Raw genomic sequence first — 14,115 nt, forward strand, 5'->3', positions numbered from 1 at the left:
CTGACCTCCCCCCAGCAAAAGTGCCTCCATCCACAAGATCTAACAAGTCAATTTCTCTCTCTCTCTCTCTCACACACACACACACAGAGTCAAGCGAGTCAGAGCAAGCATGTTGCTGAGTTGGGTATTGATGTTCCCTTAAAAATTAACCAGCTAACCAAGCCTCCAGTTTCCAAGTTTGGTCACCTGCATTAGTAAGACCTTGTCTATACAAGGAAGCGAACCATAGATTACAAAAGATTTCTACTGTGGAATAAACTCTCCTCAACTGCGGAGGAAAATTATTTGGATGCAAGCACAGATAAGCCTGAACAACTTTTTTTTTTTTAAATATTTTTCCAATCTAGTTTAAGCCAATTTTTGTTGGTGATATGCAGAGAGGACAAGGGGGACTGAGAAGATCCATTACTGAAATCTGAACCACTGTGGGTCATTTTCCTACTGTAGACAGGATCTGAGTTTCAACAGCATTTTCTCACACTACACAGGAAGAAAAGCAATTAATTGACTACAGGCCCTGTATTTTATGTGATTATGCACTTTCCTCACATCACTGAGGGCTACATCAGCACTTAATCAGAATTACATCTAAGGAGTCAGCACTTAAATAACCCCCAAATTTTTATGCATTTTATATCTTATTTTCTGATCCTAGGGGGCATTTGTACACACCTCTGTGATTAACTACTTTAAAAAGATTCAGTATCAAGGGGCAGCCGTGTTAGTCTGTATCCACAAAAACAATAGGGAGTCCAGTGGCATCTTAAAGACTAACAGATTTATTTGGGCATAAGCTTTCATTAGTCTTTAAGGTGCCACAAGACTCCGTTGTTTTTAAAAAGATTTAGTGTCTCAATGACACAGCATAACTCCCACAGTGAAGATTTTCAGAGCTTAACGTTATCAAAGAATTTCATTACTCAATCAATTCCTTCACTACCATCCCCCACAAACGGCCTGCATTGAGAACGGTATATGCCAGGTCATTAGCACAAAATAATGCAGGTTTCCTTTAAGCACTATCACCATGTTTATGCATGACTGAATAGCTCAGGTGGTAATTTTTAGTTAATCTTTCCCTGTGCATCCTTGAAATAAGAACAAGGATGGTAAATTTCAGCCCAAAGACAAAGAAGATGAATAAACTGAAGAAGGAACAGACATTGAAAGATCCAAAAATAGCAGGAAAAATTAGATATTAAAGGCATACTAAATAAGTTGTGACACAAACAGCTGCTGTGGTCAACTCCTACCACACTACAGATTAGTGCAACATCAAGTTAACCAATATAATTTTAACCAGGTCTGTTTTGTGGACATATATCCATGCAAAAGTGTAATGTCTTCCAATTATGGTGTAGATGCCTTGACCTGGGGTCCTCAAGCCCCCTCAGGATAAGCAATTAATAAAGAGTTTTGCATAAATTAGCTTCCAAGATTGTCTTTCTTATAGTTCAAGAAGTCCTTATCTTCCCTTCCTACAACGTTTTTTTGAGCCTGCAAATTCAAGGACATTGACTGCAAGTTTAAAATAGATGTGGGTTTACAGTGGATTATATACTTATTTGTAGGTGTGCAGTAACTACATTGAACATGTTTCAGAGTAACAGCCGTGTTAGTCTGTATTCGCAAAAAGAAAAGGAGTACTTGTGGCACCTTAGAGACTAAGCTACAGCTCACTTCATCCGATGAAGTGAGCTGTAGCTCACGAAAGCTCATGCTCAAATAAATTGGTTAGTCTCTAAGGTGCCACAAGTACTCCTTTTCTTTTTACATTGAACATGAGTTTCTTGCAAAAGCAAGATTTGTTATTTCTCTTTAAATCCAGAGTTCTCCCCTTTGAACAACTGATTTTTGAGGCGTTAGTAATATTTCCAAGATTACTGTCCTCAATATCTGCAATTACAAACTGAAAATGGCTTTGACACTGAAATCCTTATAAGCAACCTCAGAATTTGCAAACTCTGGACAGCCAATGAGTAAATTACTTTGTAATCTTAGTTTTAGTTGCAGATTGTTGTAGATACTTGAAGGATTATATTGTTTTAAACTGCAACATGTGTTTCTTGAAGACGAGTGGTGGTGGCCATTGTGGGGAAGAGCACTAATCATATTTGCATAAATCACTACAACAATTTCCTGAATTAAATCCAGCATCTTTGAGGTCTAAAGCGATAGATATAAAATTAAACAGAAGATTATTATGCTTTCAGCTGCAGGCATTTAAAGATTGTGGAGCATTGAGGGAAATACACAGTAGTTTCTATTTTCCTCTTATTCTGTTCTTTCTTCTGTTCTCTCCTGCTGGTTGGTAGCAAATCTAGTTCTACTCCAGTCATGGACAGCACCACCGTACACAAAAACCAATGAAAAAATATTTCCATGGATAATCATTGAAATTACAGATAGGCAAAGGAAAAAAATGCCACCTGACAATTTTTTAGAGTTTGATTTAAGGAGATTTACTTTCTATATTTTAAACACAAGATGTTGGCAATTTGTGTTTTAAGGGTTATAAAGCTTTAACTTTTAAAATCTCAATGTCAGACATTATTGTCTACACCTCATAAGTTTGCACAAATGTGAAAATTTAAAATAGATAAAAATAAAATGCTTAAAAATCATCATCATTATCTGCCAAAAATAAAAACCAGCTTCTGCCAAGCCTAATTATATCAGTGTGCTCAGAAGGCCAGCTGCGTCACAGAGACCCAGCCAGTCAGCACCTCATTCAGTCTGACAATGACTCTGGGCAGCCAAAGTTATCTCCTGCAGACATCCCTATTTTGGTTAGCCCAAGTGGCTCCCAAAACACAAGTTCCCCCTTATCCAGTGTCACACGGGAAGACCAACCTCTTGCAGATGGAGCTGAAGGTTTGGAGGGGGAATAAAAGCCATATTAATGCTCAAGAATCCCCATGCATAAAATGTGGAGGGACCCACAGAACAGAAAGACACAGTACTTGTAGCAGCTCAGGGATAATACTGGCAAAAGTTCCTTGGGGAAAGAGTGGGAAAGAGGTAACAAAAATCTCAGTCTCTTACCATGGGTGTAAGAGGTGTTTAGCAGGATTTGCAACCTTTAAGGCTGACAGGACTCCTACCTGAAAGCTCCTGATTCAGCCCCACTTGCGAATATTCAGACAATCAGATGTGCACAGATGTGTTGGGAAGCAGTATGAGGATACAACAAGATGACACCCCTGGGTGTAAGGACTGGTCTCAACAATTTTCTACTGCTATAAATGTACCTCTACAAGAATAAGCTATACCAATATTTTATATATCTATATCTGTATCTTATCTGCTTAATGTGCAATGGCAGTCAGAAAAAATAATAGAATGTTAGGAAGCATTAGGAGAGGGATCGATAGTAAGACAGGAATATCATAATACCACAATGTAAATCCATGGAACATCTACACCTAAAATATGCAGTGTAGTACTGGTAGCCCCATCTCAAAAAAGATATATTAGAATTGGAAAAAGTAGAGAATGGCAACAAAAATGATTAGGGGTATGGAACAACTTCCATCTCAGGAGATATTATGAAGACTGGGACTGTTCATCTTAGAAGTAAAACAACTAAGGGCGGAATATGAAAGACGTCTATAAAATAATGAATTGTGTGAAGAAAGTGAATAAGACACAGGAACCGGGGTGTCTCAATGAAATTAACGGACAGCAGATTTAAAAGAAACGTAAGGAAGTACTTCTTCACACAATGCACAGTCAACCTGTGGAACCTGCTGCCAGGGGATGTCGAGAAGGCCAAAAACATAACTGCGTTAAAAAAACAAAACAAAAAACAAAACAAAACTCAGATAAGTTCCTGGAGGATAGGTCCATCAATGGCTATTAGCCAACATGGTCAAGGATGCAACCTCATGCTCTGGGTGTCCCTAAACTACTGACTGGAAATGAGGATATGGAAGTAGAAATTACTAAAACAGCTTTATGGGACCAAATCAGGGGGCCTGGATAATCTGTGTCCAAGTATATTAAAGGAACTGGCACATGAAATAGGAAGTCCAGTAGCAAAGATTTTTAATGAATCCATAAACTCTGGGGTCATACCCTACAACTGGAGAATTACCAATATAATACCTATTTTTAAGAAAGGGGGAAAAAGTGTTCTGGGAAACCACAGGCCTGTTCGTTTGACCTGAATTGTATGCAAGATCTGGGAACAAATTTTGAAAGAGAAAGTAGTTAGGAACAAAGAGGTAAATGATAAATCAGGATAAAACACAACAACATGGTTTTACAAAAAGGTAGCTTGTGCCAGACCAACCTGATATCTCACTTTGAGAAGATTTTTTTTAGACAAAGGAAATGCGGTAGATCTAATCTATCTGGATTTCAGTAAGGCACTCAATATGGTTCCACATGGGAAATTATTTGTTACATTGGAGAAGATGGGGACTAATATGAGCACTGAAAGGTGGATAAGGAACTTGTTAAAGGGGAGACAACAACAGGTCATACTGAAAGGTGAACTGTAAAGCTGGAGGGAGACTGCTAGTGGAGTTCCTCAGGATTGGTCTTGGGAACGATATTATTTAACATTTTCATTAATTGCATTGGCACAAAAAGTGGGAGTGTGCTAATAAAATTTGAAGATATCAAAAAATTGGGAGGTATTGCCAGTACGGAGAACAGGAATACCATACAAGAAGATCTGGATGACCACGAAAACTACAGAGATAGAAATGGGATGAAATTTAATAGCACAAATTGCAAGGTCATGCACTTAGGGACTAATAACAGGAATTTTTGCTATAAGCTGGCGTCTTGTCAGTTGGAAGTGACAAGGGAGGAGAAAGGCCTGGGTGTATTGGTCAATCACAGGATGACTATGAGCCGCCAATACGGATGCAGCCATGAAAAAGGCTAATGCAATCCTAGGATGTATCAGGTAAGATATTTCCTGCAGAGAGCAGGAAGTGTTAGTACCATTATACAAGGCACGGATGAAACCTCATCTGGAATACTGTGTGCAGTTCTGGTCTCCCATGCCATGTTTAAGAAAGATGAATTCAAACTGGAACAAGTGCAGAGAAGGGCTACTAGAATGATCAGAGGAATGGAAAACCTATCTTCTGAGAGGAGACTCAAAGAGCTTGGCTTGTTTAGCCTAACCAAACAAAGGCTGAGGGGAGAAAAGATTGCTCTCTATAAATACATCAGAGGGATAAATGCCAGAGAGGGAGAAGAGTTATCTAAGTTAAGCACCAATGTTGACACAAAAATAAATGGATATAAACAGACCATCAACAAGTTTAGGCTTGAAATTAGACCAAGTTTTCCAGCCATCAGAGGAGTGAAGTTCTGGAACAGACTTTTAAGGGAAGCAGTGGGGGCAAAAATCCCTAACTGGTTTCAAGACTGAGCTTGACAAGTTTATGGAGGGAATGGTATGGTGAGACTGCCTACAATGGCATGTAGCCCATCTGCGACTGCTAATAGCAAATAACTCTCAGCAGCCGGTGATGGGACTAAACAGGGAGGACTCTGAGTTACTAGAGAGAATTCTTTCCCAAGCAACTGGCTGTTAGGTTCTTGATGACATGCCTAGAATCCAAGTGACCACCATATTTGGGGTCAGGAAGGAATTTTCTCCTGGATCAGACTGGCAGAGACCCTGGGGGTTTTTCACTTCCTCTGCACCATGGGGCATGGGTCACTTGCAGGTTTAAACTAGAGTAAATGGTGGATTCTCTAATAAACAACAAGGTGTCTGGTGGCACCTTAAACACAAACAGATTTATTTGGGCATAAGGTGCCAACGGATTCCTTGTTGTTTTTGTAGATACAGACTAACACGGCTACCCCGATACTTGACACCATCCATGGTGGATTCTCTGTAACTTGAAGTCTTTAAAACATGATTCAAGGACTTCAGTCACTCAGCCAGAGCTTATGGATCTATTACAGGAGTGGATGACCAAGGTTCTGTGGCCTGCAATGTGCAGGAAATCACACTTTCACACAATCACACACAGGAAATCACACATAGATGATCACGATAGGTTTCAGAGTAGCAGTCGTGTTAGTCTGTATTCACAAAAAGAAAAGGAGGACTTGTGGCATCTTAGAGACTAACCAATTTATTTGAGCATAAGCTTTCGTGAGCTACAGCTCACTTCATCGGATGCATCACGAAAGCTCATGTTCAAATAAATTTGTTAGTCTCTAAGGTGCCACAAGTACTCCTTTTCTTTTAGATGATCATGATTGTCCCTTCTGGCCTTAAAGTCTATGAGACTGCCAGACGCTGGAACTGGGTGACGGGATGGATCACTCAATAATTAACTTGTTCTGTTCATTCCCTCTGAACCATCTGGCACCAGCCACTGGTGGAAGACAGGACACCAGGCTAAATGGACCACCGGTCTGACCCACTATGGCCATTCTTATAACTGTGTCCACACGAGGGTTGTGCTGCTTTAATTAAACCAATACAGTTGTAGCACAGGGGCTCTCAAACTGGGGGTCGGGACCCCTCACAGGGTCACAAGGTTATTACATACTGGGTCACAAGCTGTCAGCCTCCACCCCAAATCCTGCTTTGCCTCCAGCATTTATAATGGTGTTAAATATGTAAAAAAGTGTTTTAAATTTATAAGGGGGGGTCACACACAGAGGCTTGCTCTGTGAAAGGGGTCACCAGTACAAAAGTTTGAGAACCACTGTTGTAGCAGTACAAGAACTGTGTGTAGTTCAGCCCTAAGTCAGGAATCCACAAAACCTACAGAAGAGTCATGGTTAAGGCTACGATTTTAGTCACGGAGGTCAAGGCAGTTATGGATTCTTTGACTTTACCGGACCGCCGTGACTTCTTCCACTTCAGCTGTCAGCAGCTGAGGCAGCAGCTGGAGGTGGGACTGTGCACCCCTGCCCTGCTGCAAGAGCTTGCAACTGAAAGCTGGATAGCTGGAATCAGGACCCTACAGCCCCTGCCCTGTGGTTTGCGGGGGTGAGGGGGAAGACTGCAGCTGGGGCCCCGCACCCCTGCCCAGCAGCTACAGCTGGGGCTGTGCACCCCAACCCTGTGGCTGAAGCCGGGATTGCACACCCCAGCCTCATGGTGGGAGCTCCAGCTGCAGCCATGCGCCCCTGTCCTGCAGCTGCGGCCATCTCCAGAGTGGGGGGCTGTGTGCTCCCCATGGCTGCAGCCTCTGCTGCGGCTGCTGGAGCCGGGGGTCTTGGCCTGTCAGTCCCCTCTCCCTCCCCAACCATGGGACTCCATTCCTCTCCCATATTTAGCTCTGCCCCCAGTTATTTTTTTATTAAAGTCACGGATAGGTCACGGGCTTCGTGAATTTTTGTTTATTGCCCGTGACCTGACCGTGACTTTGACTAAAAATAACCGTGACAAAATCTTAGCCTTATTCATGGTATATGCTGAAGCAAAAGGTAAAAGTGTTCAAAAAGCATTCTAATGATTACCCAGGACAGTAGATATAGATTATAGCTGAGCTATTGTGAAAGGCGCTGCAGTTGTCAAACTACTGTGGCACCCTTGAACTCCCCCTTAAATAGCTATCAGTACAAGAAAAGAAACACAAATGGTCTGAAAAAGCCGTCATCGATGTCAATGATGTATACCGCAGCTATTCAGGACATCGCCATTATAGTTCCTATGCTCTAGTGGTCACCGTATCTTGACCTACAGATATCAGCACCAGCAAAGGCAGCTAAGCAACATAAAAATGCAGGTTTCAGAGTAGCAGCCGTGTTAGTCTGTATTCGCAAAAAGAAAAAGAGTACTTGTGGCACCTTAGAGACTACCAATTTATTTGAGCATAAGCTTTCGTGAGCTACAGCTCACTTCATCGGATGCATGCCGTGGAAAATACAGAAGATGTTCTTATACATACAAACCATGAAAAAATGGGAGTTTACCACTACAAAAGGTTTTCTCTCCCCCCACCCCACTCTCCTACTGGTAATAGCTTATCTAAAGTGATCACTCTCCTTACAATGTGTATGATAATCAAGGTGGGCCATTTCCAGCACAAATCCAGGGTTTAACAAGAACGTCTGAGGAGGGGGGGGAGGGGAGTGGAGAGAGAGGAAAAAACAAGGGGAAATAGGTTACCTTGCATAATGATTTAGCCACTCCCAGACTGTATTCAAGCCTAAGTTAATTGTATCCAATTTGCAAATGAATTCCAATTCAACAGTCTCTCACTGGAGTCTGGTTTGAAGTTTATTTATAGCATTTTCAGATTGACTCCATCTGAAAACAAGCCTTGCAGGTTTATGTAGAGATTATAATCATTATCAACATTCTCTTTTTTACACAGAGGTCTCTCTGCACCAACTCCTTTGCCTCCTAGGATGGTACCAGCAGTTCCACCAGGCACGACAATCTTATCCTGAACCAAATCCAGGAGACTAGATTAGTATTACCAACTTTACTCAGCAGTAAATAAAACTGAATTTGAGAATTCAATCATTTAGCTTTTAATTTCCAGAACATCAGTTGATAGTAGACGCACTGTCTATTTCAGGGGTGAACAAACTTTTTGGCTCAAGGGCCACATTGGGGTTGTGAAACGGTATGGAGGGCCAGGTAGGGAAGGGCGTGCCTCCCCAAACAGCCTGGCCCCTGCCCCCTATCCACCCCCTGACGGCCTCTCTGAGAACACCCCCCCGCCCGATCCTTGTCCCCTGACTGCCCCCTCCCAGGACCTCCTATCCTCCCCCAGAACTCCACCCCCCGCTCCCTGTCTCCTGACCACCCACCCACTAGAACCTCCACCCAATCCAACCGCTCCCGCTCCCTGTCCCCTGGGACCTCCGGCCCCTTATCCAACCTCCCCGCTCCCAGCCCCCTTACTGTGCCGCTCAGAGCGGCACAACATGCTTACTGGAAAGCCTGGGAGGTGGGCAGGCGCAAACCACGCTGCCCGCGCGGCGACACACCTACAGGGAAGGGGGTCAGCAGGGGAGGGGCCAGGGGCTAACCTACCCGGCCAGGAGCTCAAGGGCTGGGCAGGACGGTCCTGCGGACCAGATGTGGCCCGTGGGCCACAGTTTGCCCACCTCTGGTCTATTTGGTATAATTCTACAGTTTTGACTGGATTTCTTTGCCCTGGGCTGATTGCCTCTTTGTTCCAACCCTTTCCCTCTGGACTCTCCCTCAGTCTCTTTGTCTCAGCTTCACTCCCCACCTGCCCCTCTTACCCTCTTCTCCTCTGCCCCCCTCACCTTTCTATTTAACTTATCCCCCCTCAAGTAAACCTCCCCCAAAAAAGAGTAGAACTAGCATGATATTTGCCACCATCACACTGTTCATTCTGCTTGTGTGTTATAACCCTTCTGTCTTGTCTATTAAAAATTGTAAGTTCTTTGGGGAAGGAACCATCTACTACTCCTTGTCTGTACAATGGGACCTCATTTTCGGCTGGCCCTTTGCAATACCATAATAAATATGATTAATAATATTTTTTAAAATTAGAAAGATAGGGTCCTTCTCTACCCACTCAAGGCTGTGTGATAAGACAAAGACATGATGTGCTCCCCCTGCCCTCCTCCAACAAGAAGCCACTAAAATAAAAATAACTATATGATTGAAGCTGAGAGCACTTATGTAGAACTGCAGCATCAAGAGCTGACGTAACCCAGCACTTGAGGCACAAACAAGGTTCACATATAAAGATTTCACCAGAAGCAACTTCACTGAATTGCTGAAGTACCTGGGCATTGAGTCACATTACTACTTTAAATAATGTTTTAGGTCTGCCTCCTTTTGTGTTTTTACTGTCTCCCCACCTTTAGTCCTCAATTCACTATTTCAAAAAATCTAATTCAGATTTTCTATAAATCTTTTAACATTTGCTATTTGTTTCTATTACATTTTTTGTCTTCCAGTTGGTCTCACCTGTTTACACTCTTCTTCTTTCTCCAGCATATATTTTCCCTTTCAGTATTCACTTTAGCTCTCTGTGCTTTTTTACTTCTTCACTCTTCTCTTCTTCCTTGTACGTCTGTCTGTGCCCCTTTTCTTACCCTGCTACAGCCAGATTATCCTCTCCAGACCACTCCACGATACATCAAGCTCCACATTTCCCACACTGCAGGTTCCTTTCTCTACTCACCACTTTGTCTCTTTTTTTGTTTCCTCTGGAAATATCCCAAAGGTAAAATGACAAATACAGCAAAGTTGTAAAGCAAGCAACTCCCCCCCTCCACTGTTTATACTCTAGAGCAGGGGCAGGCAACCTATGGCACACCTGATTTTCAGTGGCACTCACACTGTCCGGGTCCTGGCCACCGGGCTCTGTATTTTAATTTAATTTTAAATGAAGCTTCTTAAACATTTTGAAAACCTTATTTACTTTACATAAAACAATAGTTTAGTTATATATTATTGACTTATAGAAAGAGACCTTCTAAAAATGTTAAAATGTATTACTGGCACGTGAAGCCTTAAATTAGAGTGAATAAATGAAGACTTGGCACACCACTTCTGAAAGGTTGCCGACCCCTGCTCTAGAGGGTTGCACGCTGTTGCTTCTGTAGGCCAAGCACATTGCACAAACCAGGGACTACTTGCATTCCTCTACTGCCTACCACAAGCTAAGCTGTGCCACCCTCCCATCTGCATTATTTCAGAGACTCCCTGAAACCTCTCTTCCCTGATGCCCGAGTGAACCCGCACAGTCCTTCTTCAGCCACGTGCTAGGGGCTGTATCCCTACCATATTAATGTTCTCCACTGCCCTCATGGCAGGGGTTCTATGTGCCGTCCTGCTCTCCATAACATTCCGACGCCCCCATAGTTTGTTTTCTTTCTTTCTTTCTCTCTCTCTCAAAGACAACTTTAATGGGGTCAATATTTTAAAATTGTACTGGAAGGGCAGAGCTGAGATGGGGCATTATGCTGGAAAGTGTTAACAGCTCCCATCAACCAATTCTTTGATCTCAGTCTAGACAGTTATACGGTGAAACGGATGGGTGTGCTAACCAGATGCCAGGGCCTCCATGTGTCCCCCAGTTCCCACTTTTGGTTTTTCCAGTTTTCATCAAAATCAATATGGGTTCTGTCCATTGACGCCTCTAGAACATTCCCTAATATTTTGGACTTATCAGATGCAGAGTTCAAAAGTTATCATGTTACATCCAAACACAGAAATGCCATCTAATTGTGCATTAAAGCTTGTCATGGAGTCAATTACAGTACTCAAGAGTTAATTTTCATCAATGGTGTATTAATACCGCAGTTTGTTTCGGGAACTTTTTCTCTCATTGATTTAGAGTTATCATCATCTCCATCGGAAAGTTTACTGGATGGAGGGATACTAACAGCAGAAGTTCTTTCACAATACCAAAAAATCAAAACCCACAACAAACAATCACAACACTAAACTCAGTTTCCTACATTCTGATGCAGAACAAATTTGTTTTAACACAAGGAATATCCAAAGGCTCCCCAAATTTCAAGATTTTCCAGTGAACATTAATGAGCATCCATACGATCCTTTTTTCAACCGTGAAGAGTGATGCAGAGAAAATTTCATATCAATTAATAAACTGGATAGTTAATTAACAAACCCAATACAGGATTGTGGAGAAGACACCAAAGCAGGGTTAACCTATATTAATGGGTTCAGAGAACAGTGATTTCATTTCACTATTCAGCTATAAGTAGGTACACAGAGCACATGGGAGCCAGGGGGAAATGGAATGATAACAAACCCCACACTTGCTCAAACATATGCGTTGAAGGAGAAGGATTTAGGGTTTTTGTTTTTTTTTTAATCTATGTGTATGTTGCCAAACTTGCCAGACAAAATGTAAGAGAGCAGGATTAAAAAACCCTTCTCTCCCCTTCCAGGCTTTTATAGCTACAGCCAGCAAAGAGTAGGCACAAGGTCTACGATGGCTATACCGCAAATGGCAACAGAGCTCACCATGAATAGAGAAGTCCTAGGAACACAAAAGCAGATCATCTACACCTTACAGACTAGAGCAGGGCCTGGCCCCCTCCTGCGCGCATGGCGAAGGGGGAATAGGGACATCGCCGCCGCCCCTCCTCCTCCTCCTCCCCCGGGGGGGGAATAATCAGCATCTCCTCCTGCCTCCCCCCATGGAAAAGGGGGGGAGAGGGGGAAATCAGTAACTCCCTGAAACACCTCCTGCCCCACCACTTGTGGGGGGATGATCACCCTCTCCCGCAATCCTCCCCAGCACCTCCTGCCCCTCCACAGTCCGTACCAGCCAGCTCCCCCGCCTGCCCCCCAGAGCCCCCCCCGCCTGCCCCCCTCGGGTCCCCAGAGCCCCCCCCGCCTGCCCCCCTCGGGTCCCCAGAGCCCCCCCCGCCTGCCCCCCAGAGCCCCCCCCGCCTGCCCCCCAGAGCCCCCCCCGCCTGCCCCCCAGAGCCCCCCCCGCCTGCCCCCCAGAGCCCCCCCCGCCTGCCCCCCAGAGCCCCCCCCGCCTGCCCCCCAGAGCCCCCCCCGCCTGCCCCCCAGAGCCCCCCCCGCCTGCCCCCCTCGGGTCCCCAGAGCCCCCCCCGCCTGTCCCCCTCGGGTCCCCAGAGCCCCCCCCGCCTGTCCCCCTCGGGTCCCCAGAGCCCCCCCGCCTGCCCCCCTCGGGTCCCCAGAGCCCCCCCCGCCTGCCCCCCTCGGGTCCCCAGAGCCCCCCCGCCTGCCCCCCTCGGGTCCCCAGAGCCCCCCCCGCCTGCCCCCCTCGGGTCCCCAGAGCCCCCGCTTCCCTCTCTCTCGGGCTGGGACGTGGGAACCCTGCCCCGCTCTCACCCCGCCCGAGAAGCCCCCTCCGCGGGGGGCCGCCGCTTTCTCCCGCCGGCCCTCGCCTTCCTCGGCGCCGCCGTACTCGATCTCGCCCTCCTCGGCGGCGGCGCTGGGCTTGAGGCGCTTGGCCTGGCTCTCGTAGGCGCCGTCCTCCTCCTCCTCGTACTGCTCCCCGGACGACGACGGCGACGACATGGCGACGGCGGCCCGGCGGCGCGCACACAACGGGGGGGTGGCGGCCGCGGCCAGCAGCAGCAGCAGCAGCAGCCCCGGCGACGGCCCGCGCCGCTCCCTGCTCCGGCACCGGCAGCCAGGCAACCGCTCCCGGGCGGCGATTGGCCGGGCTGCTGGAGGGGAGCGCTAGGATTGGCCGAGCGGCAAGCCCGTCACGCGCCGCGAGCCACGCCCGCCCCCCCTCGGCCCGTTCTCGGAGGGCTGGTGACTGCGGCTTGGGAAAGCCGGGGCGGGGGGGGCGAGGCGCGTGCAGGGGGGCGGGAGCGCGCGGGGCGGCTTGCCCACGCGGCGGGCGGGCCCGCGCGCGCGCGCGCGCGCATGGCCCTGATTGGGCGGGGCGGCCCCGCGTGCTGTGCGCTCGCGGGCCGAGCGCCAAGGCCGGGCGAACCGCAGCCCCCCGCCCCCCCCGCCGCAGTGGGTGGCGCCGGCGGGTGCCTGGGGCGGAGCGGGGCCCGGCGTGAGGGGCGGGGCCCCGGCGGCGGCGGCGGCGGCGGCGAAGCGGGGCAGCCAGTGGCAGAGCAGAGCCCCCACAGCCTTGCGGGGCTGGAGGCCGCGGGGACATCCTGCGGCAGGGAGTTCCACCGACTAGCTGTGTTGGTTTTGAACCTGCCACCTTTTCAGCTGCCTGGCCCCTTGCTGGTGACTTGTGAGACCGGGGAACCGAGGCCGCCGTTTCCTTTCCCGGCTTGTGCGTGCGAACGGCCAGGCTGGGCCAGAGCAGTGGTCCCTGCAGCCCCGCACCCTGTCTGCCGACAGTGGCCAGCGCCAGGCCCTTCAGAGGGAACGACCAGAACAGGGCAGTTATCGAGTGACCCATCCCCTGCCGCCCACTCCCAGCTTCTGGCAAACAGGGGCTAGCGACGCTTCAGGCGTGGGGTGGCGTCCCTGCCCATCCTGGCTAATCGCCACTGATGGGCCTGCCCTCCATGAACTTGTCTAGTTCTTTTTTGAACCCTGTTACAGTTTTTGGCCTTCACAACATGCCCTGGCAAGGAGTTCCACAGGTTGACTGTCTGTTGTGAGAAGTAGTACTTCCTTTTGTTTGTTTTAAACCTGCCCCCGATTAATTTTATTGGGTGACTTTTAGGATGTCTCCTCTTTTTCATCCCCTTTCTAAGGGG

At 47.1% G+C, this 14,115-nt stretch overlaps 1 protein-coding gene across 1 annotated transcript in view; it reads right to left on the minus strand.

The window, feature by feature from the left end:
* Window positions 1-13,163, minus strand: part of HNRNPLL (heterogeneous nuclear ribonucleoprotein L like) — a 40,970-nt gene extending 27,807 nt beyond the window's left edge. The window contains exon 1 of the mRNA XM_073339970.1: window positions 12,767-13,163. Within this exon, the coding sequence (XP_073196071.1) occupies window positions 12,767-12,955 (189 nt within the window). The 5' untranslated portion in view covers window positions 12,956-13,163. The remainder of the gene's footprint in view (window positions 1-12,766) is intronic.
* Window positions 13,164-14,115: the final 952 nt, after the last annotated feature.

Source organism: Lepidochelys kempii, chromosome 3, assembly GCF_965140265.1.
Source record: "Lepidochelys kempii isolate rLepKem1 chromosome 3, rLepKem1.hap2, whole genome shotgun sequence".
Taxonomy (NCBI): domain Eukaryota; kingdom Metazoa; phylum Chordata; order Testudines; family Cheloniidae; genus Lepidochelys; species Lepidochelys kempii.